Consider the following 26851-nt stretch of genomic DNA (forward strand, 5'->3'; position numbering starts at 1 on the left):
AAACTATCTAATTCAGCATAATCGATCATTTTATGGACCTACTCTTGTCTTGAGGGGACTTTTTTCCACATTGTACCTATAAGATCCCTCGCTGCCACTGTTGCGTAGAGAAAAATATCATTAATTTTTTTAGGAAAATCCATGTCAATAATACCCAGTAAATATGCCTCTGGCTTAATGTTAAAGGAGATTCTTAACATCATTTCGAGTTCTAAATTGATATCTTCTCAGAAAGTTTTGATTTTATTGCATTGCCACCATACATGATAGAAGGATCTGTCTTAGTGCTGCCCTTACCTGTCTGTTCTGCTTTCCTCTTTCAAATCAAAGCGTGCTGGAAGGGGATTTGAACACTGCAAAGGAGCCCTTGTCTCCGAGTATTATGTCTTGACAGCAGCCCACTGCTTCACCATAGTTGACAAAGCTGAGGAGATCACAGTCACGTTAGGTAAGCCAAATTCTCTCAAGCTGGGAAGGACCAGAGTTCCCAGAGAGGAGGGTGTGTGTGTGAGGGAAAACGTGATGTGGTTTCCTCTTGTGCCTTTTTAACAGGAACCAGGTGAGCAGAAAGCAGAGGGCATGTTTTTGATCACTGAAATATACTCAGAGTCGAGAGTGGATTTCATGCTCTTTATTCAGCTCATAGTGGTGAGGAGGAATGAATGTCCCCTCAAAGTGTCTGCTTTATATGCATTATTTACACAATGGGCTGCACGTGATTGGCTAATTCCAGAATTCTCCTGTAGGCCAATCAGGTTGTGGATTCACTTCCATCTGGAGCCGGATTGGGTAGCTCCTGCAGACCAATCATACTGCTGCATTGTTCTAGGACCAATCAGACTGCTGCATTCTGAATCCTATTGTTCTAGGACCAATCAGACTGCTGCATTTCAGCTCAGTACATAACAATCACCTGGTGACAAGCACTGCAGGCAGCAGCATTTACTGGAACTCTGCATTTAATTCTCATCTTCTCCGTCTAGGTGAGAATCAGCGCTTTGAAGTGGCTGCAGTCCGATCGCACCCACTGTACCAGATTGGGAAGCTAAAAGATCGTGGAATCCCTGAATTCTATGATTATGATGTCGCCCTGGTGAAACTCGCCAAAAAAGTCATACTCTCCGTTTCTGCAAGGTGAGGTGGAGAGGGAGAGAAAATGTTGGTTTTCCATTGGGACTCCGATTAAAACGGAGAGACACACCCGTGCCCGAGCGAAATATCTGTGTTCTAGGCCCAAGCAAGAAACAATAAGCAGCAAATAAGCAAGGTTCAGCTGCAGTTTTACAAAACACAAGGGATATGAGATTGTGGTGTAGCATCTTGAAAATGTGTGGTTTTCAAATATTTAAAAGCAAGCTATTGCTCCTTAATAATAAGTAAATGATAGTAAGTTGTGGTCAGGCTGGATTCTGACACCTTTCATAGGTTAGAGACCTTTACATCTGCTGCTGTGGGCTCTAGTCTGCAAAATCCGCCCCACTTCCCAGTGGGGAGGAGTTGCGGTGGCGACCCACTCCCCACCGGGGGCAGGGGACTTTGTTAGAGCGGGTTAGAGCCCGGCCAGCCAATCCGCTGGCCGGGGGGCGTGGCCAGGGCCGTTTAAACGGAGGAGCGAGCCAGAGGACTTCCTCTTTGGCTCGCTTCCTCAATCCCCCGCCCTCCCTCCCTATTTTGCAGGTTAGGCTGTGGCCTTGCTATGGACTTCGGTTGGTCGCCTTGGTTGTCCGAGGGGCCCGGTAGGAATTTTTCCACTTGGCAAATTGGCACTGGCCACTTGGTTTTCGCCTACCTCGTAGCAATCGTCACAACTTTGTTAGGGTTGCGGTTAGGCATTGTTTGACCTTGTGTGGGGGGAGGGGAGGTGTGGCCATCACCTGCCCCTCCATGCTTAAGGGTATTCCGTTAAAGGAATCCGGGGGTGTTGATCTTGTCCGAAGCCTGGGTCAGGGGCTAGGGCCATGACACGACCCTGACGAGAACACCAAGGGGAGCTTGAGTTGGTTTGCATCAACAGGGCTCCCTCTACCGGTGGCTTACCCTTACTGGACTTCCTGCGCATCGGGCAGGAGTCAGATATAGTAAGGTCCAATCAATGCCTAAGCCAATACCGGTCACTTTCTGTAATTTCAATAAAGTTGTGGCCAAAATTTGCCCAATAACATAAACCTAATATCTGTGTCCTTGTGTGAGTTATTTTCAACGAGGGGGTGGCTGCGGGCTCTCGACACGCAACTTGGGCCATAATAATTTTCTCGTTGTTAAGCTTCTGCAAACTTCCTTGCTGTTGTTATTTTGTAGTGAGGGAAATGCACTCTGCACAACCTCAGGAACACTTTTGTCTATTTGCACGTTATGGCTGGTCCCCGACATTACCTGCCGATGTCCTATCATCTCTCTGAGGTCTGAGCTCTGGTGCAAATTAATCCTTGGTTGTGAAGTGGAGTATGTCCCACGACCGAGGCAGTGACCAAAGGCAAAAAATAGGAAGCTTTTACACTGCCCGAGTAAACTGCAAGCAATCCTCATAAGTAGGAAAGTTCTAGGTCCGTCTCCAGGGCCGGTGCTGGTGCTCCGCTAACTTCTCTCTGGCGATTCCTCTCCACAGGCCTATCTGCCTCCCCTGTACGGCTGGGACCACCCGGGCTCTGAGGAAGCCCCACCCACAGACCACCTGCAGGAATCATGGTAAGAAGAGCAGGCCTGTTTGCGTGAATGGCCAACCTACTGCAGAGGCACCACAGAGCTGGTACAAGCAGCAGACTTTGTGGCATGCCTAGCAAACAGGGTGTGAGCTGGCTTCTGGGGGAAAGAGTCATACCTACACTTGTCCCTCTTTCTCCAGCACTGCATTGTTGTCTTTCCTCCAGCTCAGTAGACTAGAGCCAAACCCATCCTAATAACCAAAACAAACAAGATGAACTTTAACAGGGAGAAATGTAAAGTATTGCACTTGGGCAAAAAAAAATGAGAGGCACAAATACAAGATGGGTGACACCTGGCTTGAGAGCAGTACATGTGAAAAGGATCTAGGAGTCTTGGTTGACCACAAACTTGACATGAGCCAACAGTGTGACGCGGCAGCTAAAAAAGCCAATGCAATTCTGGGCTGCATCAATAGGAGTATAGCATCTAGATCAAGGGAAGTAATAGTGCCACTGTATTCTGCTCTGGTCAGACCTCACCTGGAGTACTGTGTCCAGTTCTGGGCACCACAGTTCAAGAAGGACACTGACAAACTGGAACGTGTCCAGAGGAGGGCAACCAAAATGGTCAAAGGCCTGGAAACGATGCCTTATGAGGAACGGCTAAGGGAGCTGGGCATGTTTAGCCTGGAGAAGAGGAGGTTAAGGGGTGATATGATAGCCATGTTCAAATATATACAGTGGTGCCTCGCAAGACGAAAATAATCCGTTCCGGGAGTCTTTTTGTCTTGCGGTTTTTTTGTCTTGCGAAGCAAGCCCATTGACAGAGTAGCGCTATTAGCGCTATTGACATTTTAAGGGCTAAAAACAGCTTTTTAAGGGGGGGATTAGCGGTTTAGCGGTTTTGCTGCTAAAATGCTTTTAGCAGCTTAGCGATTCAGAATAAGGGGTTTTGGAGCAAAAAAAATATTCAATTTTTTTCGTCATTTTTCATCTTGCGAAGCAAGCCCATAGGGAAATTCATCTTGCGAAGCGCCTCTGCAGACGGAAAACCCTTTCATCTTGCGGGTTTTCCGTCTTGCGAGGCATTCGTCTTGCGGGGCACCACTGTAAAAGGATGTCACATAGAGGAGGGAGAAAGGTTGTTTTCTGCTGCTCCAGAGAAGCGGACACGGAGCAATGGATCCAAACTACAAGAAAGAAGATTCCACCTAAACATTAGGAAGAACTTCCTGACAGTAAGAGCTGTTCGACAGTAGAATTTGCTGCCAAGGAGTGTGGTGGAGTCTCCTTCTTTGGAGGTCTTTAAGCAGAGGCTTGACAACCATATGTCAGGAGTGCTCTGATGGTGTTTCCTGCTTGGCAGGGGGTTGGACTCGATGGCCCTTGTGGTCTCTTCCAACTCTATGATTCTATGATTCTGTGTGCATACTTATAATGTAGTGTGGTACACACAGCAGAAGTGACCTGGAAACTGCAACTAATCCAGAATGCGGCAGCTAGACTGGTGACTGGGAGCAGCCGCAGAGACCACATAACACCGGTCCTGAAAGACCTACATTGGCTCCCAGTACGTTTCCGACCACAATTCAAAGTGTAGGTGCTGACCTTTAAAGCCCTAAATGGCCTCGGTCCAGTATATCTGAAGGAGTGTCTCCACCCCCATCATTCAGCCCAGACACTGAGGTTCGGCTCCAAGGTCCTTCTGGTGGTTCCCTCAGTGTGAGAAGTGAGGTTACAGGGAACCAGGCAGAGGGCCTTCTCGGTAGTGGCGCCTGCCCTGTGGAACACCCTCCCATCAGTTGTCAAGAAAATAAACATCTGAAGGCATCCCTGTATAGGAAAGTTTTTAATGTTTTATGGTTTATTGTATTTTAATATTCTGTTCTGAACTGGCCAGAGTGGCTGGGGCAACCCAGCCACATGGGCAGGGTATAAATTATTACAGTGGTACCTCAGGTTACAAACGCTTTAGGTTACATACGCCTCAGGTTTCAGACTCCGCTAACCCAGAAATAGTGCTTCAGGTTAAGAACTTTGCTTCAGGATGAGAACAGAAATCGTGCTACGACGGCGCGGTGACAGCAGCAGGCCCCATTAGCTAAAGTGTTGCTTCAGGTTAAGAACAGTTTCAGGTTAAGAACGGACCTTCGGAACGAATTAAGTACTTACCTCGGGTTAAGTACTTAATTTGTTCTGGAGGTCCTTTCTTAACCTGAAACTGTTCTTAACCTGAGGTACCACTTTAGCTAATAGGGCCTCCTGCTGCTGCCGCGCTATTTCTGTTCTCATCCTGAAGCAAAGTTCTTAACCCGAGGTACTATTTCTGGGTTAGCGGAATCTGTAACCTGAAGCATATGTAACCTGAAGCATATGGAACCCGAGGTACCACTATATTATTATTATTATTATTATTATTATTATTATTATATTCTGTCTCATCCTTGATTTGCCTGGACTTGTGGCAGACTTGCCCCAAAGGTTGGCCACCCATGATCTTCACCCTTGCCGGTTTCTCTCTCTTTTTCCCCTTTCCCCCACCCACCCACCCACAGTTTCTAGCCTTCCCGGTATACCTCCATCATGTTAAGAGGAGCTCCGCTGGATCAAGCCCCCCGGGCCCATCTTCTCCTCTTTCAACAGCAGGACCCAACCTCTTTGTGCTCTTTTGTTTCCCCAGAGGAACTGCTCCTGACCATTGGAAACGTCCCGTCGTTTTTTGTGACCGACTGTATACACGAGAACGTACAGGCCAAGGGGCTGTCTCGCAGGACAGTGAAAATCAGGAATAGTGAAAAGGTGAGAAGGGAGAACAGCGCCAGGGTACCCCTTTTTGACTCGAGGACCACTAGCAGTATTCAGGCGTCTTATAAAAAATATGCAAGAGCAAGAACCCAAGTGATGACTCTCATTTATCCTCAGGACAGAGGTAGCCAACGTTGTCCTCTCCAAACCTTGTTGGAGTCCCAACTCCCATCGGCTGGCATAATGGTCGGATGGTTGGAGTTGTGGTCCGTCAACATCAGGAAGCCACCAGATTGGCCACTCCTGCTGTAAGACTCTCCACTTCTGCCATGTGGAATTGCCTCCCTGGAGAGACTCATTGCTGCTTGCCTGTTTTATCTCAACAGGCTTCCTCTGCTTGCAAATTTTAATCGCTGCTGGTTTGCTACGCTTTGTTATTTTAGCCTTGAGTATGGATGTTTTTCTGGGACGCAGGAGGTGCTGTGGGTTAAACCACAGAGCCTAGGACTTGCTGATCAGAAGGTCGGCAGTTCGAATCCCCGCGGCGGTATGAGCTCCCGATGCTCGGTCCCTGCTCCTGCCAACCTAGCAGTTCATGGACTTGCTCCTGCCAACCTAGTCCATGCAATGCAGGAATCCTTGTCCAATGTAGGACTCGAACCCACATCTCTGAATCTTATGCATAAGAGTCTTATGCTCTAGAGACACGGGTGGCGCTGTGGGTTAAACCACAGAGCCTAGGACTTGCCGATCAGAAGGTTGGCAGTTCGAATCCCCACGATGGGGTGAGCTCCCGTTGCTCGGTCCCTGCTCCTGCCAAGCTAGCAGTTCGAAAGCACGTCAAAGTGCTAGTAGATAAATAGGTACCGCTCTGGCGGGAAGGTAAACGGCATTTCCGTGTGCTGCTCTTGTTCACCGGAAGCGGCTTAGTCATGCTGGCCACATGACCCGGAAGCTGTACGCCGGCTCCCTCGGCCAACCCCAGAGTCGTCCACGACTGGACCTAATGGTCAGGGGTCCCTTTACCTTTACCTTTACGGATGTTTTTGTTGTTATTTTTGCTTGGCAAAAAAAGGAAAAAAGCAGCCCTGAGCTAGAGCATTTTAAAGCACAGACCCGTGCCTCGAAACACAAAAAGGATTAATGGACTATGCTGAACTGGATGAGATGACAGGAAGGATTTGAAACCAGAGGGATCAGAAATTCTCAGAAGACTGGAGTAAATATGTGAACTATTTGAAAAGCAACTGTAATCAACAGATTACACTAGCAGGATTGCAATAAGTTTTGTAAGGAGGACTATGCGAAATATTGCAGAGAAAATTTAGGAATAGAAATTATTCGTTAAGGATTATTAAAAAGTAATAGTGAAATAAATGAAATGCAGATTAAGTGATAAAATTGAAAAATCTTCTGACGTAGTTGATGGAAGTCCAAAATATTGTATAAGATAAGAATATATGTCATATGATCTTTGGAAATTATATGCAAAATTTAATTAAAAATTATTATTTTTTTAAAAAAGAAACACAAAAAGGGGCCTGGATAAGCCCTAAGCACCAGTGAGCAGAATTTAATTTTGCTTTCTCTCCAATGTGCTGGTTCCCTTTGGCCTTAAGGGGAAAAAAATATGGAGAAACATAATGTAATCGGACTGTTGATGGGGGCAAAGAAGCATAGTGGGAGCTGGGTGCTAGGGATAATTTGGTGTCTGGAGTCCTTGCTGTCTCCTCTAGGTTGCTTCACTTTGTCCCCACTTCCACGTGCCTAGAAAGGAGGACCCCAAGTGTTTTCCCCTTGCTCTGCTCCTTTGAGGGAAAACCTGCCCTTTAGCAAAAGATCGGGAAAACCCAAGTTGCCATTTGCTCTGGTTGAGCGCTAAAGAGCAGCTTCCTCCAATGGAAAGCCGCGGGACCAGAGGAAATGTGGGAAAGCCCTTGGAATTTTAGCACCTACAATTCCTAATAGAAAAAGCATCTGGTTTTTTAAAAATAAAAGTTATAACTTTTATAACTTTAAAGTAATTTCAAGGGAGCAGAAAAGACTTTTAATATACCGTATTTTTCGCCCCATAGGGTGCACCGGCCCATAGGGCGCACCTAGTTTTTTTGGGGGGGGGAATTAAGAAAAAAAAATATTTTCCCCCCAGGCATGGGGCTGGGGCTGGGGCTCCCACGGCTTGCGGATAGCTTCCTGAAGCCTGGAGAGCAAGAGGGGTCGGTGCGCACTGACCCCTCTCGCTCTCAGGCTTCAGTGAAAGCCTGCATTCCCCCCATAGGACGCACACACATTTCCCCTTCATTTTTGGAGGGGAAAAGGTGTGTCCTATAGGGCGAAAAACACGGTATGTGACGACAGGTGCATGAATGTTGTTAGCCCAGGGATGGAAAGAAGATAAAGTTCCTACTAGAGAAGAATGTTGGACTATGCCGAAATGGCAGAACTGACCAGAAAGCTCAGGAACTAGGAAGAGCAAAACTTTAATAAGGAATGGGAAAAACTTTAAATTTACCTTGAAGACCAATGTAAGCGGTTGAAAACACTAGCAAGACTGCAATAACGCTTGTAAATGGAACAAGAACTATGGACATCATGGAGTTATAAAAAACCTGATTATTGGAAAAAGATGCAGTAGAAATAAGAAGTAATAATAAACTTTCACTTATACCCCGCCCTTCCGGGTTCAGAAAACCGGGCTCAGGGCGGCTAACAACAAATTTAAAACACTTAATTGTAAAAGCAGCATAAAATACAGTATAAAAACATGAATAACAATAAAATTCAAAGTTCAGAAATCAATTTGGGGGAAATCCATCTAATAAGCATTAGATAATCACCAGGTCTAGCTGGCTGAATTTGTCCTACTTGGGCCAGCGAGGAGGCCAGGGGAGAATTAGCTGTGGGGTCTCAGAGTGGGTGATCTTCATAAAAGGGGAGGGGGAGGGAAGAGAAGGGAAATAAAAGATCAGGCTGAATGCAAATTAAAGGCCAGGCGGAATAGCTCTGTATTACAGGCCCAACAGAAGGAGGTTAAATCCTGAAGGGCCCTAGTCTCATGGGACACAACATTCCACCAGGTCGGAGCCATCACTGAAAAGGCCCTGGCCCTGGTGGAGGATAGTCTGACTTCCTTAGGGCCTGGGACCTCTAAACTATGGTTATTCATGGACCTTAAGGTCAACTGCAGGGCATACCAGGGGAGGAAGTCCCGTAAATACGAGGTAGAAAAGGTTTATCAGCAGAATGCATGGAGTGGAAAGTGGGAAGTCCAGAGATTTGGAGGAATCTTATAACTTTGGATGTGTTGTGGTATTATTTTAATCTTAAATTTGTAAAAGCAAATAAAAAAATTTTTTTTGGGTGGGGGAAAATGTGGATAAGCCCTACTAGCAGTAAACCCACCTTTCCTCCTCTCCCCTCAGAAAATGGGCTGCGAAGCAGACGCCAAGAAAGCCTCCCAGTACGTAAACGTCACGGACGTCTCCCAGGTGGTGACTGAGCGCTTCTTATGCACCGGGGGCGCTGACCCTGAAGTGGACCCCAACACTTGCAAAGGTGAGGAAGAGCACCTCCTTCTAGGACACCCCCGGAACTACAGCCAGGGCTGCCTGTGCAGACTTGCTTCGAGTTTCACACTAAGGCTGCGTTCGCAGAACAACGTGAATTGCTTTTAGGGGGACAGTTCAAGACTTGAACGTGCTTGCTTCTTTCCCAGTAAGGCCAGTAAGGATACCCCTCCAGTTGTCTGGGCTCTGCTTCCTCTTGCAGAAGTCTTCTTCTTCTTTGGCGATCACTCGTAGCCGAGTAAGATTGTCTTCCATGAACACGGTTTTAACAGTGAGTCCGTAAGTGACTGTGGAGGCCAATTCTGGATCCACACGTCCTCCCACAGTGGGGACATTGGTTTCCGGGTGGGAGCTGATCATGGTGTGGATTTGCCAAGCATGCCTTCCTCTTAGCACATTTCTCCTTTGTGTTCTGAGTTCGAGTGTCTTCAAAGCCCATGACACCTTTGGTAAAGGCTGTTCTTCAATTGGAGTGTTTCCCAGCTGTCAGTGTTTATACTACATTTTTTTTTAAGATTTGCCTTGAGAGTGTCTTTGAACCTCTTTTGTCGATCATCAGCTTTACGCTTTCCATTTTTAAGTTTGGGATAGAGTAGTTACTTTGGAAGACGATAACCAGGCATCTGCACAACATGACCAGTCCAACAAAGTTGATGTTGAAGAATCATTGCTTTGACGCTGGTGATCTTTGCTTCTTCCAGTACACTAGCATTAGTTCGCCTGTCTTCCCAGGTGATGTGTAAAACTTTTCATAGACACTGTTGATGGTCTTGCGGAAGCAGACAGCTGCCCATATATGTGTTGGGAGCAGCTGCCCCATTGCCCACGTTGAAGTTAAACCACATGTCTAAAGCAGCGTGACATCATTTAACACATTGGTGGCTTCTCCGGAACCCAAAGGGTGCTGAGAGTTGCAAGGAATCCTGTGTTCTCCTCAGAGCGCTAAAATTCTCAGTGGTTTAAGTCATTCCTTTTTCCCAGTCACCCAGGGTGGCTGGGGTAACCCAGTCAGATGAGCAACATATAAATAATAAATTATTATACTGTGATAATAATAATAAAAATAAATAAATAAATAAATAAATATAATAATAATAATAATAATAATAATAATAATAATAATAATAATAATAATAATAATAATAATAATAATAATTTATTATTTATACCCCGCCCATCTGGCTGGGCTTCCCCAGCCACTCTGGGCGGCTTCCAAAAGAATATTAAAATACTGTGATACCTCAGATTAAGAACGTAATTTGTTCTGGAGGTCCGTTCTTAACCTGAAACTGTTCTTAACCTGAAGCACCACTTTAGCTAATGGGGCCTCCTGCTGCCGCTGGAGCACGATTTCTGTTCTCATCCTGAAGCAAATTTCTTAACCCGAGGTACTATTTCTGGGTTAGCGGAGTCTGTAACCTGAAGCCTCTGTAACCTGAGGTACCACTGTATTATTATTCCCAGGGGATTCTGGGAGTTGTAGCTCTGGGAGGGGAGTAGAGGGTCTCCTTAACTACAGTCCCCTCATTGTGTAAAACTGGAACTCTGGTACATGTTCAGACTTGAACATCACACCCCCTCTGATAATTCCCTTTCCTTTTGATTCCAGGCGATTCTGGTGGTCCCCTCATCATTCCTAAAAGGCAACGCTACATCCAGGTAAGCGTGAACTTCAACTGGCACCGGGCTTCTCTGCTGGACCCCAAACCACGCCATCGCTTCCAAATGACATGCCAGTTCCTGGTGTTCTTTATAGGCAGGGCTTTGTGTTCCCCAATTCTACAGCCGCACCACACAAATGTGGCATGGGGGGGGGGCAGCAGAAAAGTAATCGCAAGGCTTGGTTTTCTTTGATAACACACTCTGAAGGTTAAAGCAAGCTGCACATTCAGCTGTTTCACTTTATCCCATTAGTAGCCTTCCCTTTCTCCCAAAGGAACCCATAACGGCAAAGCGATACAGGAGTTAAAAGATCTAAAAACAATTCCAATACAGATACAGAGCAGCAAAGGTCTTTGCTCAGAAGGCTTTCAGTATGTGCTAAAAAGACGAGAGAGAGCTCCTATCTAATACCGTACTGGCCCAAATATAAGTCACACTTTCCCCCCCAAATTCCGACTGTGAAAAGTTAAAGTGGGGCTTATATTTGTGGATATTTCACCCCTCCCATTGCAAGAATCTCATGATGCTTTCAGAAAGCAGGGGGCGGAAACTGCTCATTGCTTCTTCCAGCCTGACTCTGGGAGTCTTGAGTGTTATCTGTGTAAAGATAAGATGACCGCATAACGATCTAACACTCAAGCAGTCCAGAAGCCTCCTTTAGCTTTAGTTTATAGTTTATTTTAGTTTGCAGTAGCTGTAAAAGAATAAAGTTAAGCTTCAGAGCTGCTGTTTGTGTGATTCATACTCGGCTGTGCTCTGCTGACTTTGGTGCTCACGGCTCAAAGTTGTGAGTCCGTTGGACCTGCTTTCCCGCAGTGAAAGGTCTCTGGAAGTGCCTTCCCAGCGCGCCTGGCCCAGTCGAGGCAGAAGAGGTTGATCCCAGTCATTGGCACCAGCTCAAAGGCAAAGCTGGCAATACAGTGGTGCCCTGCAAGACGAATGCCTCGCAAGACGGAAAACCCGCTAGACGAAAGGGTTTTCCGTTTTTCAATGCACTTCGCAGGACAAATTTCTCTATGGGCTTGCTTCGCAAGACGAAAATGTCTTGCGATTCTTGCTATTTTTTTTCGCTCCCCACCCCCTTTTTCTAAGGCACTAAGCTGCTAATAGCCTTTTAGCAGCTAATCCGCTAATCCCTTAAGCCTTTAATAGCCGCTAATAGCCGCTAAACCGCTAATAGCGCTAATCCGCTAATAGGGTTGCTTCGCAAGACGACAAAACCGCTAGACGAAGAGACTCGCGGAACGGATTCTTTTCGTCTTGCGAGGCACCACTGTATTCACAACATTACAAAAAGCCCAATATTGCTGCTAAAACAGACATACAGTGAACCCCCCGCCCCTTAACTCCTGCTGGAGCCCTGACAAGCGGGGGTGGCGGGTGGGTGGCCACTGGTGTTGCCACTTCACGCTTCCTGCTGTGCTCCTCCACTGTCATGGGGGGGGGTTCCCGCCCACTGCCGAGAGAGGCAGCCGGGGGGTGAGTGCCGCCGGGGGCTGCCACGGGGAGAGGCGGCTGGGGGGGGTGAGTGCCGCCAGGGGCTGCCACGGCGGTGCTGCCATGCGATCCCCCTCTGCCTGCCTCGCCACTGTTAATGGAGTGGGGTGCACCCGCCTGGCACAGTGAGGCGAGCTATGCGCCCCCTGCAGAATGTCTCTTCTTGCCCAGCAACTGTTGCGGTGGCAGGTATTGTGTTTTTTTCCTGTCCCCGTCCCCCCGAATTTTAAAGGTGCGGCTTATATTCAGGCCAATACGGTGGTACCTCAGGTTAAGAACTTAATTCGTTCTAAAGGTCTGAAACTGTTCTTAACCTGAGGTACCACTTCAGCTAATGGGCCTCCCGCTGCCGCCATGCAATTTCTGTTCTCATCCTGAGGTAAATTTCTTAATTTTTCTGGGTTAGCGGAGTCTGTAACCTGAAGCGTCTGTAACCCGAGGTACCACTGTACGGTATGCCTGGTAGTCTCACTCCAGCCTCTTCTTTTCCCCCCCTGCAGGTGGGCGTGATCAGCTGGGGCGTTGTTGACGTTTGTAGAAACAGGAAACTGCCTGTCTGCGAAACTGGCCGTAATCGCCACGAGATGTCCCCTGCCTATGCCAGGGATTTTCACATCAACCTCTTCAAGGTCTTGCCTTGGCTCAAGGAAGAGCTCCGGGATGAGGGACTGGATTTCCTGTAAACTCTTCTCCCCAATTCCTCCCCCCCTCACCTTGCACCTGGGGTGGTTTGTGTAAATAGAACTTGTATCTTGAAATCCTGTAAAGTGAATGCAGTTTTAACAATTGTGTATTAAATTCCATTGTACGAAGAAAAAGGATAAATAGCTCTCTTCTGTGATACTGGTGTCTTTCAGATAGCTGTGAGTATTTCACCCCAGTTTATATCCGGCGTAGATTTCGGCAATCTCACAATCCCAAGCTTCCATTTTCCCTCCCCCTTTCTCAAATAAGTTTTTAGATCAAACAAAGAGATGAAATTGAAGACATCAAAACATGTTGTTTTTCAAAAAAAAAAGAGGCACCAATGTGTCACAGAGAGCCAGTGTGGTGTAGTGGTTAAGAGCGGTAGTCTCGTAATCTGGTGAACTGGGTTCGCGTCTCCGCTCCTCCACATGCAGCTGCTGGGTGACCTTGGGCCAGTCACACTTCTCTGTAGTCTCTCAGCCCCACTCACCTCACAGAGTGTTTGTTGTGGGGGAGGAAGGGAAAGGAGAATGTTAGCCGCTTTGAGACTCCTCAAAGGGAGTGAAAGGCGGGATATCAAATCCAAACTCTTCTTCACAGGAGCTCTGCCCTCATACCAAACCACCAATACGGTCTATCCTACATAAATCTGCCTAATAATCTTTGAGCATCATCTAAGATGTGGCCACCACAATTGTTCTCTTACTACACCTTGCCTTCCTGATCCTATAGCAAGGTGCATTATAGAACAAGTCTTTCCCCCACGGGCTCAGGTGCAATTTGAGGTACAGACTTGGAGAGAAGCAATACGGTGCTTTTTCGAAGCCAATGTTTATTTGCACATCTTGACAACAACAACAAAAAGCAAACATTTAAGAAACACCCCACCGCTCGAAATGGGGATTGTCCCACAGGCCTCAGAAGATGTCTTCGTTGTAAACGACCTGGGATCGCTTGTCCCGGTGAGAGCCCTTGATGCTATTCTTCACAGCTGGGGGGAAAAAGGGGGGGAGGCATCCAGGATCACAGCAATGCAAAGGTTTCTCTCACGCTACCCAGCTGAACTTCTGAAGATGATAAAAGAAGCAGATTCTTGGGCAACTGGTGGTGGACTGCCAGGCCCCAAAACCCTTTTAAGCGAGTGGGATATATTATTGGCAGACTGAAAGTTGCTGGTTGCTCTTACTAGCACACACTTTTTCTGGGAGTCTGACCCCTCTTACCTCTCCGATTCCTCTCAGCAAAACACAGGAGCTTGGGAGATCCCTGAGTTCCATATCCCCACCACCAATACTCAAACCACTTCCCATCGGCTTGGAACTTGGTTCCTGCCTCCCCATTCCAGACCCCTCTCCTCCGGCACTTACCCAAAGACCCCCACACCGATTTGCCAGTGGCTGCGTCCAGCATGGGCTGCTTGCGAGCAATGCTGACTTTCAGCTGCACATCCTCCACCACCTTTCCGTTGAGCTGTTAAGGAGGCAAGAGGGTGGGGTGCCTTAATCCATTTCTACGGAAATTGCTCCTCGGCCCAGAGAGCCCTGAAGCACCGTAAAGATCAATAGAATAATAATAATAATTTATTATTTATACCCCACCCATCTGGCTGAGTTTCCCCAGCCACTCTGGGTGGCTGCCAATCAAGTGTTAAAAACAGTACAGTGTTAAATATTAAAAACCTCCCTGAACAGGGCTGCCTTCAGATGTCTTTTAAAGATAGGATAGCTACTTATTTCCTTCACATCTGAAGGGAGGGTTTCCACAGGGTGGGCGCCACTACCGAGAAGGCCCTCTGCCTGGTTCCCTGTAACCTCACTTTTCGCAATGAGGGAACCGCCAGAAGGCCCTCGGCGCTGGATCTGAATGATGGGGGGTGGAGACGCTCCTTCAGGTATACAGGGCCGAGGCCGTTTAGGGCTTTAAAGGTCAGCACCAACACTTTGAATTGTGCTCGGAAATGTACTGGGAGCCAATGCAGATCTCTCAGAACCGGTGTTATGTGGTCCCGGCGGCCACTCCCAGTCACCAGTCTAGCAGCCGCATTCTGGATTAATTGCAGTTTCCGGGTCACCTTCAAAGGTAGCCCCACATAGAACGCGCTGCAGCAGTCCAAGCGAGAGATAACCAGAGCATGCACCACTCTGGCGAGACAGTCTGCAGGCAGGTAGGGTCTCAGCCTGCATACCAGATGGAGCTGGTAGACAGCTGCCCTGGACACAGAATTGACCTGCGCCTCCATGGACAGCTGAGAGTCCAGAATGACTCCCAGGCTGCGCACCTGGTCCTTCAGGGGCACAGTTACCCCATTCAGGACCAGGGAGTCCTCCACACCCGCCCTCCCCCAAAAGCAGTACTTCTGTCTTGTCAGGATTCAGCCTCAATCTGTTAGCCGCCATCCATCCCCCAACCGCCTCCAGGCACTCACACAGGACCTTCACCACCTTCACTGGTTCTGATTTAAAGGAGAGGTAGAGCTGGGTGTCATCTGCATACTGGGTGTCATGAACACCCAGCCCAAACCCCCAATGATCTCTCCCAGCGGCTTCATATAGATATTAAAAAGCATGGGGGAGAGGACAGAAACCTGAGGCACCCCGCAAGTGAGAGCCCAGGGGTCTGAACACTCATCCCCCACCACCACTTTCTGGACACGGCCCAGGAGGAAGGAGCGGAACCACCGTATAACCATATAGAACCAACAAGTCTGCCTCATCTTTGCCTCCTGCCCCTCCTCCCCTCCCTCCAAATCTTGCCCGCTCTCTGTCACAGCCTCTTCCTGCTCACAAAACCCTGTTGCCATTGACTCACCACCAATCCCCAGGCTCTGAGCCTACGCTGTCTCCCGTCACTCCTCTGCATCCAGGGCAGACTCACGAAAACCCATGGACTTAATTCTAATGACTAATGTTGGGTATCACCCCATTCCTGCTTTTTCCTAGGCTCATTTATAATAATAATATTTATTTATACCCCGCCCATCTGGCTGGGCTTCCCCAGCCACTCTGGGCGGCTTCCAACAAAATATTAAATATTAAAGTACCGTAATGCATCAAACATTAAAAGCTTCCCTAAACAGGGCTGCCTTCAGATGTCTTCTAAAAGTCTGGTAGTTGTTCTCTTTGACATCTAGTGGGGGGCGTTCCACAGGGCGGGCACCGGTTCCCTTTAACTTGACTTCTCGCAGTGAGGGAACTGGCAGAAGGCCCTTGGCACTGGACATTTCAGGCAACTCGGAGGGGGAAAGCAATGGCAGTTACCTCAGCAATGGCTTGGTCCGCAGACTCCATCTTCTCATAGGTGACAAAAGCACAGCTGAGGGGGGAGACAGAAAAGCGTTAATGGCTACTCACTGGAAAAAGGCATTGTCTTCTTGGCTGCCTTACCTTACCAGCAGTGTTAGAAACTCAAATATGTAAGCTAGGCGGCAAATGGCTCCTTTAACCAAGGTTGCAGTCACTGAAACGGAATGCCTAGCTGCCATTTTTTGGCAGGACGGCTCTAACGTCTTTATTTTTCAAATGACAGACGTGACTGTGATTCTCAGTTACACCTATGGTTAGTTCAGATGATAATCTTGATCTAGGCTGAGCTTTGAGAACTTAAAGAAGAAGATTCGCTTTATCCAGGGACAGTCCACATCTATATTGGCCTATTCCTACCTATTTTTCTTAATGGTGACAGTAGTAGTTTTGGCAGGACAGGAGGCGGGCTGGTGTGGGGGACTCCCTGGTCCTGAATGGGGTAATTGTGCCCTTGAAGGACCAGGTGCGCAGCCTGGGAGTCATTCTGGACTCTCAGCTGTCCATGGAGGCGCAGGTCAATTCTGTGTCCAGGGCAGCTGTTTACCAGCTCCATCTGGTACGCAGGCTGAGACCCTGCCTGCCTGCGCACTATCTCACCAGAGTGATGATTGCTCTAGTTATCTCCCACTTGGACTACTGCAGTGCGGTCTACATGAGGCTACCTTTGAAGGCAACCCAGAAACTGCAACTAATCCAGAATGCGGCAGCTAGACTGCTGACTGGGAGTGGCCGCCAAGACCACATAACTCCGGTCCTGAAAGATCTACACTGGCTCCCAGTACATTTCCGAGCACAATTCAAAGTGTTGGTGCTGACCTTTAAAGCCCTAAATGGCCTCGTCCATGTCTACCTGTAGGAGTGTCTGCACCCCCATCATTCAGCCACTGAGGTCCAGCTCCGAGGGCCTTCTGGCAGTTCCTTCACTGCGAGAAGTGAGGTTACAGGGAACCAGGCAGAGGATCTTCTCGGTAGTGGCACTCACCCTGGGGAACGCCCTCCCATCAGATGTCAAGGAAATAAACTACTGACTTTTAGAAGTCATCTGAAGGCAGCCCTGTATAGGGAAGCTCTTAATGTTTTATGGTGTTTTAATATTCTGCTGGGAGCTGCCCTGAGTGGCTGGGGAAACCTGGCCAGATGGGCGGGGTATAAATAATAAATTTATTACTATTATTATTATTGACCATTTATAATGTAAGAATATTCTTCACAACCATGAGCAGGGCAGTGAGGTGGGGCAAGTGAAGACAAGCAACAACAATTACCGTATTTTTCACTCTATAAGATGCACTTTTCCCCTTCTAAGAAGTAAGGGGAAATATGTGTGTGTCTTATGGAGCGAATGCAGGCTGCGCAGCCGGAGCGCTCCTCCCGCCCTGAAGAGGGTTGGCACACTATCCCAGAAGCCAGAACAGCAAGAGGGATTGCTGTTTTCACTGCGCAGCGGTCCCTCTTGCTGTTCTGACTTTGCTTCGCTGGAGAGGCGCTGCGCAGAGACAGAAAGCTGCGCAGCGCCCCTTCAGCAAAGTGGGAGACGAAACGGAGCCCCTTCCATTTCTCCTCCCGCTTTGCTGGAGAGGCGCTGTGCAGAGAGGGAGAGAATTTTTTTTCTTGTTCTCCTCCTTTAAAACTAGGTGCGTCTTATGGTCGGGTGCGTCTTATGGAGCGAAAAATACGGTAAGTAGAGTGTTGATCGCTGCTCCTGCACACAGGAAAGACATTTTGGCTCCTGAAATTGATACTGATACAGGATGTGGCATCAGTGCAAGAAAACAGTCCAGATCCAATGTTCCCTAGGAATGCAACCCCAGATGGTGTAGATGTCAGGCACCAGCCTACCTGGTAATTCCAGGGATTGAACCTGCAACCTTCTGCATGCAAAGCACTGCTCTGCCCTCAATATATTATTATTATTAGTAGTAGTACCCTCCCCGTCTAACTGGGTTCTTCCAGTCCCCCTTGGTGGCTTTCCTGGTGGATGTCCATATGGGAGTGAGGTGTCGTTTGCATGTTTCCACCCGTGGATCTGGCCCAAGCTTTGCCTCTTGGGCCAACCCTGCCTTCCTTCCCACCACGCACTTGCGGGGATTGTCCATGGAGAGATCAATGATGTTCCCGAAGGCCGAGAAAGCGGTGCGCAGCATGCTCTGCTTCATGTCCGCCCCGTAGACGTACACCGTGTTCCCTTTGCGCGGAGCACGTCGGTCCGGGAAAGAATCTGAACCTGGGTTAGGAAAGGAAGATTGACAGCTCAGAAAACATTCCTGTCGCCCCAAGGCCCTCTTAAACCTAGCCGGATGCCAAAAAAAACCTTTGAAACCTTGCCTACCCTTCCAGGGGACTCTATGTACCCTAGTTCACAACCGGCTCATGTGATACAGGTTACATAAACTTCAGGTTACAGACTCCGCTTACCCAGAAATAGTACCTCGGGTTAAGAAATTTACCTCAGGATGAGAACAGAAATGGCACGGCGGCAGCGGGAGGCCCCATTAGCTAAACTGGTACCTCAGGTTAAGAACAGTTTCAGGTTAAGAACGGACCTCCAGAACAATTTAAGTTCGTAACCAGAGGTACCACTGTATTCAAAACCTAATGCCAGCAACTCTGTGAGATTGTAATATCCAGGGCCACATCCACACCCTACGTTTAAAGCACTATGAGAGCACTTTGAACAGCAATGGCTTCCCCCAAAGAATTCTGGGAGCTGTAGTTTCTTAAGGGTCATTGGGGTGGTTGTTAAGAGGAGAGCGCAAAATATGGTCTGAAGCTCAACATCAAGAAAACGAAGATCATGGCCACTGGTCCCATCACCTCCTGGCAAACAGAAGGGGAAGAAATGGAGGCAGTGAGAGGTTTTACTTTCTTGGGCTCCATGATCACTGCAGATGATGACAGCAGTCACAAAATTAAAAGACGCCTGCTCCTTGGGAGAAAAGCAATGACAAACCTAGACAGCATCTTAAAAAGCAGAGACATCACCTTGCCAACAAAGGTCCGTATAGTTAAAGCTATGGTTTTCCCAGTAGTGATGTATGGAAGTGAGAGCTGGACCATAAAGGCTGATAATAATCATTTCCTTAATAGCAATTTATTTAACTAAAACAATATCATTATAGCATATGTATCCATGTTCGTTAACTGATGTGGTTAAACTTTTTTTTTTTTAACTTAGACATGAAATCTTAAAACAAATCCTTACTTCCTGATGAATAGTCTTTGGGCTATAATGTAACTTAAATAGAAAACTATCTTTAGAAAGATTTTCCCTCCAAAAGCATTTTACAGTGGTACCTCAGGTTAAGTACTTAATTCATTCCAGAGGTCTGTTCTTAACCTGAAACTGTTCTTAACCTGAAGCACCACTTTTGCTAATGAGGCCTCCTGCCGCCGCCACGCCACCGGAGCACGATTTCTGTTCTCATCCTGAGGTAAAGTTCTTAACCTGAGGTACTATTTCTGGGTTAGCGGAGTCTGTAATCTGAAGCATATTTAACCTGACGCGTATGTAACCCGAGGTACTATTGTATTTTTTAAATCGGATTTATTTTTAAAAAAAAAACATTTAAAATGTGAAAAATCTGATTTTATTTATTTATTTAAAAATCATTGATTTTTATCCACCCTGCCCCCAAGGAGTCCTTACGACGGAAGCTGCCCTCTCTGTCTCGGTCCCTGTCTCGGTCTCGGTCACGATCCCTGTCCCTGTCCCGGTCACGATCCCGGTCTCTGTCGCGCTCTCTGCTCCGGTCCCGGCTGCGATCACGGTCATAGTCCCACTCAAAATTGCGGAGGTTCTCCCCCCGGTCCGACTCTTTGTCTGGATCCCTGCCCACTTCTGGATCCTTCTCTGGATCCCGCAGGCGATCGCTGGAGCTCACAAAGCTGAGAAAGAGTATGGAACGGGAGAGGCGTCATTTATACCCATTTTTCTTTCACTTTGAAGGCAGCATCTAAAGAACGTGCGCTGTCAAATCACAATTTCAATAGTACAATGCGATTTGTAAACCTGCGGTTTACAAACCGCAGGTTACTAAAATACAATAACCTATTAAACATTAAAAGCTTCCCTAAACAGGGCTGCCTTCAAATGTCTTCTGAAAGTTTGTCAGTTATTTTTCTCTCTGACATCTGGTGGGAGGGCGTTCCACAGGGCGGGTGCCACTACCGAGAAGGCCCTCTGCCTGGTTCCCTGTAAATTGGCTTCTCGCAGGGAGGGAACCGCCAGAAGGCCCTCGGCACTGGACCTCAGTGTCCGGGCAGAACGATGGAGGTGGAGACGCTCCTTCAGGTATACTGGGCCGAGGCCGTTTAGGGCTTTAAAGGTCAGCACCAACACTTTGAATTGTGCTCGGAAATGTATTGGGAGCCAGTGAAGGTCTTTCAAGACCGGTGTTATATGGTCTCAGCAGCCGCTCCCAGTCACCAAATACCAAACATTTCAAAATAGAGATACAGTCATACCTCTTGTTACGTCTTTTCAGGTTGCGTCCCGCGGCAACCCGGAAGTACCGGAAAGGGTTACTTCTGGGTTTCGCTGCTCGCGCATGCGCAGACGCTCAAAATGACATTATGCGCATGCGCAGAAGTGGTGAATCCCGACCTGCGTGTGTGCAGACACGGGTTGCATTCCTTTCAGGATGCGAACAGGGCTCCGGAACGGATCCCATTCGCAACCAGAGGTACCACTGTAATCATTTTTAAAAACACGTTTCGAAACCACCGCCAGTGCCAAAAATTACCTGCCATTAATAAATAATTCGAAAATTCACTTCGAACCCGCACAACAAGCAACCTAAAAACTGAGAAGCCAGCAGCGTAATCAGTGAAATAATCCTTATTATGTGTCATTTGAAACAAATAGATTTTCAAAGGCCTAAGCTGATAAGGCCATTTATCCCTTGAGAAGGGATCAACAGATCAGAGCAGGAGTAGGGGAGCCTCATAATTATTAAACTGCCACAATCCAAACACTATTTGCTGGAGTTCTCTGGGATGTGGCCTGATCCTACAGGCCAAAACAAATATTTAAAGGTCAAATCATCCAGATTTTATTATGAACAGAACCAACCTTTCATAGAGAGACTTCCTCTGGGGACGCCGGGACTGAAACAAAACATTTTTTTTAAAAAAATACATCAGTCATTGTATTAAAATTAGCAGCTAGTAGCCCTGGGCTGAAACAAGACACTTCTGGTAGCTAAAAACAAACACCCCTGCTCTCTCTTTTGCCATCCCAAAGCCCTTTTGGGATCTAGTTCCCCCTCGTTTCATCGGTTCCACAAATGTCACGTGGCAGCTACAAGCATGGATGACTGGCTGAACTGAGGCTTAACAGAGGTTGGAGTGGAGCTCATGGAGTGGAGCTCAAAACGGTGTCCTTGCTTTCTTCAGCGTCGATCCCTTTGGCTACATCCTGGGAACGTGAGAACAGCTCTGCTGGTTCAGACCAAATACCCCATTCTAGCCCAACAATCTGCTCTCCCAGTCAGAGCTGTCAACTTTCAGATTTGAAAATAAGGGATCAGCAGCCTCGAAAGTAAGGGATCGGCAGCCTCACCTGTCCCGGGGACAGTCTACGGGATATCTAACAATCCGGGATAGCAGCGGGAAGCGGCGCTGGAATAAGGGAATTTCCCGCATAAAAGGGAAGGTTGACAGCTATGCTCCCAGTTGGCCAACCAATTGTCTAAGGCAGCTGTTGCCAATTCCCTAAGCAGTGGTGTAGCGTGGGTTGTCAGCACCCGGGGCAAGGCAAGTAATTTGTGCCCCCTAACCCGTGGATTTGCGCCCCCTAACCCTAACCCCCAGATGTTGCGCCCAGTGCGGCCAGCCCCCCCTGCACCCCCCACGCTACGCCACTGTCCCTAAGTATCCTGCAGCCCTTGTTTTTCAAAAGCCAAGCCATGGACCTCCTCCTTTTGAAAATGTTGACATCTCTGTGGTAGTTACTGTTCTGCGGGAACACTGGCCTAAGGGAAACCTGCAATCAGGATCCTCTCCTGATATTTCCAGCAATTGGCAATCATACTGCCTCTGACGGTGTGGAAAGTAAAACCTGGAGGTAGGGAGCTTGATTTGAGCTCTGCTGCATACTTGTGAGTCTTCCAGTTGCAGCTCTGAGCTTACTTGGACCACATGGCTCCCTCCCACTATGAACAGCGGCCAGCATCCATCACAGAACCTTGCTGGCCTGTCTGAAGGTATGCCGGGGCCCACAGCACCAGCAGTTCCCACAGACCCATCCTTGCATGTTGGGGGAAGGGCTACAGCTCCATGGGAGAGCATATTTTGCATGCAGACGGCCCCACGTCCGATCCTCCAGACTCCTTGCCTGAAACCCTGGTGAGCTGCTGCCAACCAGTGTGGACAATACTGAGCTAGGTGGGCCAACGGGTCTGCGTCAGTAAAAGGCCTCCATGTGCACCAGCTGAACAGGGGAGCTCCATAAAGGATGCAGAAACAATTTATGCTGCCCTCGGGCACCCCCATGAACCAGCGAAGGCGGAGGAGCAAGCAGGATTGCCTAGCTGTATGCCAACCCACCCCATTTCCCTCCCTTAGCCGGGAACTCAAATGCCAGGTACCTCTTGAGAATCGTCGTCTGCAGAGATGCTGCGCTGAAAAGGTTGGAAAGTCGTGACTGGTCCTTTCTCAGGATCCTAAAGACAAGCAAGATGTTAAGCCCTGCTGAAGACAACCCTGCTCCCCTTTCCCACAGTCTCTGTTAGGGCTGGGGGAATATATCGATATATCGTCCAAAACTGGTCTGAAGTCCGTATTGTGATATCGGTTCATAATTTTTGACCTTCTTTTTTAAAAAAACAACAGTTTGTTAAAGGTAGATAAGGACAAGATAAAATTATACAATTGAATATAAATATAGATGGGCAACGGCTATGTATAATGAATACTTATCTACTTTAAAAAAATTTCACCTATAATCTTTTTCTTTTACTTCTTTATTTTTTCTTTGTTCTCTCCCCCCCCTTTTTTCTGATATCTTATCTTTCGTTTCATTCCTTTATTGTGAATAGCATTTTATAGAGGTATAAATAACTGTAAATTTGAAAAGAGACAAAGTATTCTCTAATTTTTTTCCTTGGTTATATGCATTTTTTTCCTTTTGTATTTTCTTTTGTTGTAAATATGTATGCTTTCTAATTTGTACTTAATAAAAATTAAAAAAAAAAAATTAAAAGGGAATATAACACAAACCATGATGTGTGTGTGCGCGCACGCACGTCTGATGCAGGAAAAACCGTGAAGCCAGCCAATGCCTCTGTCTTATTTCAGACATCGTTATAGGCTGGCATATTGCGATGTTTAGCTGGTGATATATCACACCGTTGACAACCAGACACCCCCCAGCCCTAGTCTCCACCCACTTCGCTCCCCTTACTTTCAGCTTCCCTTCCAGCGTGCGAGAGCGCTTGAACCCCGAGTTCTTGTTTTCTGCTTTGATAGCACTGATGGCCCCCGTTTTCACGAGCATCTTGGCTTGCTCCGTGGCTGTGGCCGTGTCCACGACCGGCTGGTCAGAGATGGCTGCAAAGCGGGCGGAAGAAATGCCAGTGAGTGTCCCAAGTGCTGGTGGACCCAGGTGCACCCCACTCCACTCCACTCCACCCACCTCCCTTGGTGGAAGTCCAACTTACAGCGTTTAATTCCTCCCTGGCTGGCTTGGCTGGTTGAACTCTGCTGCTTCTTCAAGGCCATGAGGGCCTTTTTCTGGGGAGGAACAACAATGACAACCATATTGAACGTGGCATCTCCAAACCTATTTCCCTCCCTTCCTTTCCCTTCGACCCAGTCTTCTTCTGTCGTCATCTACCAACAGGTGACCCTGTGGTTCTCGAGAGGTTGATGGGCTGCAAATCCCCATCATCCCAGAGGTATCTGGTTGTCCACTGTGAAAACAGGATGCTAGACTAGATAGGCCCCGTGACACGCAAGAAGGAACAAGCTTGTTTTCTCCTGCTCTGGAGGGTGGGACTTGAACCAGTGGCTTCCAGCTACAAGAAAGGAGATTCTGACTACAGATCAGGAAGAAATTTATGGCAGCAAGTGAAACAATCTCCCTTGGGAAGTTGTGGGCTCTCCTTCCTCTGAGGTTTTTAAGCAGAGGTTGGATGGCCATCTGTCAGGCATGTGTTTGTTTAGATTCCTACATAGATGACCCTGTTAAAATTCCTGCTCCATGACTGCAGTCACGGGATTGTTGTCTTTCACATGACGGTATGTGTTTTGACTCCACAGAGTGGGAAGTGATGGAGACAGGATGTTTGTGTTACTGTGTTCCGTGAAGTGGGACTATTATCCTTTGTTCTTTTTCTCTTTTCTGTCTGATGCTAGAGAGAGAGGGAGCCATGTTGCAGCGCTCCGTGTGTGTTTATATGTAAATCATTAGCCAAAATGCTGAGTTGCTGAAGTCTGTTACGCAATTGTGCAAACTCTGCGGATCCCTACGTGTGCCGGAGTCGGTTGACATCAGTCGCTGTGATGTTCGGGCAGAAGAAAGCTTTTGAAGCTCCCAAACGAAAGACCAGGAGGGAGGGAACATGCCAGTTGGGCATGTGTCTCTGCCAGGGTCCTACTCGAGTGTAGGCTGACCTCCTGACAGACCCTTGGGGTCCCTTCCAACTCTACAATTCTATTACAATTCTATTCTATTCTATCCAGCAAGCTTCTTTCTATTTTTGTGTCTGACTGTTGGCCACGCTGGCTGGGACTGGGTGGACCAACGGCCTTTAACAGCCAATAACAACTTGATTCGGTCTGGCCTGCCTAGGGTGGAATCTACCCCTCAGCACTGACGAAAAGGAGTCTGACCTTTTTCTTGAGTTTGGCAAACTTCTTCTGCAGAGCCTCCTCTTCATCTGTCAGTCCCGGGGGTAAGACAATCATGGCTGATAAGCAAAGTCACCGTCTGGAAAGGGAAGACAACAAAATAGGCCATCAGGGGCCACTTGTGGGTTGGTCAACCAACCTGGGTCCATAGTGCAACATGGCTTCTTCCTCCAACACCTTTAATGGTTGTGGAGCAATGAGGATGACAGATAGGGTCTCCATATAAGCAAGAACAAATAACGCCACCTAAAAAGGTTCTGCTAGATCAGGCTGATAGATAGCCCATCTAGCCCAGAATTCTGATGAGCCCATGTGAAAACAGGATGTTGGACTAATAATAATAATAATAATAATAATAATAATAAATTTTATTTATATCCCGCCCTCCCCAGCCGAAGCCGGGCTCAGGGCGGCTAGATGGGCTGTCAGCTGATCCAGCAGGTTTGCAATATTTTAAAAAATATTTAAAACTGATAGCAGCCTAGAGAATAGGGCAGGTCCAAAAAAAGATACATTTCAAGTGTCAAAAGCATGTGTGTCTTCAGCAGTCATCAAAAACTGCATAACGAAGTTTCACCTCTGGCGGGGAGGGAATCCCACACCTTATTCCAGCTGCCATATTCCACTAGAATACAAATTTAAGTGCAGAAGTTGGGTCATGCCAACTACAGTGGTACCTTCAAGTTACAGATGCTTCAGGTTACAGACTCTGCTAACCCAGAAATAGTACCTCGGGTTAAGAACTTTGGTTTAGAATGAGAACAGAAATCGCGTGGCAGCGGGAGGCCCCATTAGCTAAAGTGGTACCTCAGGTTAAGAACAGTTTCAGGTTAAGAAAGGACCTCCAGAACGAATTAAATTCTTAACCTGAGGTACCACTGTACAAGCACATTTGCAGCTTGGCTTTGCACGAATATCCCACCTTTGGCAGAGTCATAGCTACGGGAGGTGTCTAGCCGCCAGGGTTTGCTTGCCCCAGGGTGAAGCTTCCAGAGGGGCGCCATTGATGCTCCCAGCCTGTGTGTGTGTGTGCGTGCGCGCATATGCACAGCTTTTTTTTCTGCCAAACTAAGTCTTTGACCCAGGTGCCCCTGCCTTTGGTTCCCAGTGGCAGTAGACATTGGGTAAGCCTTAGCCGTGTAACGAGGGCAGGTTGCAGCCTCTGCCTGCCCCTGCATGCAAAAGGGTATTCCAATAAAGGGACCCAGGAAGAGTTGAAATAGGAACCCCTGGGGGGGGGTTACCCCTTTGGCTTGGAGCCAATTTGATTCCCTCCCCCTCTTTCTTTTTCCTTTCTCCTCCTGTGATGAGGCTGCCTTTTAATATTTTAATGTTGTATTTTAATCTTGTCTTTAAGTTGTATTCATTAATCTTGTTTTTATTATTGCTTGTTAGCCGCCCTGGGCCTGGCCTTGGCTGGGGAGGGCGGGGTATAAATAAAAATTATTATTATTATTATTGTTTGTCGTCAGCCATAGCACTCTCACCCACCCACCCCCAGGTTCGGTTGACCCTAGCAGGCACTCCCAGCAGAAGGGCTGGAGTTGAAAATGGTATACCCTATAATGCCCAAGCATCTGTAACCAATAAAATTTGTGGCCTATTCGACCCATTCTTCCCTTACACTCGTTTTCCTGCCTGCTTATTTACTGGGGAGACCTTGGAACGCAACGCGCTTTGCACCAATCATATCCCTCCTCCGGCCTCCCACTCACCAGCTGCTCCCGCGTCCTCTCCCTGTCGCGCGAGCCTTCTCTCCCGGCACGCTCTAGACACGCCTCTGGGACAAGCCACGCAGCGGGAGGAAGTCTCTACGTATATCTGCATAAGCCACCCGGCAACGCGAAGCCCATTGGCTGATTGGCGCCCACGATGAAAGGAGAGCACTCGCCCGCGTTTA

General features: G+C 47.8%; 2 protein-coding genes across 3 annotated transcripts in view; one reads left to right on the top strand and one right to left on the bottom strand.

Moving 5' to 3' along the window:
- Window positions 1-12930, top strand: part of CFB (complement factor B) — a 35439-nt gene extending 22509 nt beyond the window's left edge. For both annotated transcript variants that reach the window (XM_083425102.1, XM_083425103.1), the window contains exons 12-18: window positions 331-448; window positions 984-1134; window positions 2606-2685; window positions 5323-5441; window positions 8810-8942; window positions 10563-10612; window positions 12613-12930. In XM_083425102.1, the coding sequence (XP_083281228.1) occupies window positions 331-448; window positions 984-1134; window positions 2606-2685; window positions 5323-5441; window positions 8810-8942; window positions 10563-10612; window positions 12613-12795 (834 nt within the window). In that variant the 3' untranslated portion in view covers window positions 12796-12930. The remainder of the gene's footprint in view (window positions 1-330; window positions 449-983; window positions 1135-2605; window positions 2686-5322; window positions 5442-8809; window positions 8943-10562; window positions 10613-12612) is intronic.
- Window positions 12931-13611: 681 nt separating this feature from the next.
- Window positions 13612-26805, bottom strand: NELFE (negative elongation factor complex member E). Its single transcript, XM_083426483.1, has 11 exons — window positions 26667-26805; window positions 24934-25030; window positions 23760-23832; window positions 23504-23649; window positions 22689-22763; window positions 21173-21207; window positions 19748-19986; window positions 18181-18325; window positions 16057-16111; window positions 14167-14269; window positions 13612-13790 (listed from the first exon to the last, which is right to left on the bottom strand). The coding sequence occupies exons 2-11, from the start codon at window positions 25006-25008 to the stop codon at window positions 13717-13719; spliced, it is 1020 nt and encodes a 339-aa protein (XP_083282609.1). The 5' UTR covers window positions 25009-25030; window positions 26667-26805; the 3' UTR covers window positions 13612-13716.
- Window positions 26806-26851: the final 46 nt, after the last annotated feature.

This window comes from Podarcis tiliguerta, assembly GCF_965153285.1.
Source record: "Podarcis tiliguerta genome assembly, chromosome: 2".
In the NCBI taxonomy this organism is placed as follows: Eukaryota; Metazoa; Chordata; class Lepidosauria; order Squamata; family Lacertidae; genus Podarcis; species Podarcis tiliguerta.

What these genes read in the sequence shown, in the direction of transcription:
- NELFE (XM_083426483.1), bottom strand. Translation starts at nt 25,008, where the DNA reads ATGATTGTCTTACCCCCGGGACTGACAGATGAAGAGGAGGCTCTGCAG. An exon ending in CGCTGGAAGGGAAGCTGAAA is followed by an intron (nt 22,764 to 23,503) that starts GTAAGGGGAGCG and finishes GCTTGTCTTTAG; the next exon opens with GATCCTGAGAAAGGACCAGT. An exon ending in CGGACCAAGCCATTGCTGAG is followed by an intron (nt 14,270 to 16,056) that starts GTAACTGCCATT and finishes CCTCCTTAACAG; the next exon opens with CTCAACGGAAAGGTGGTGGA.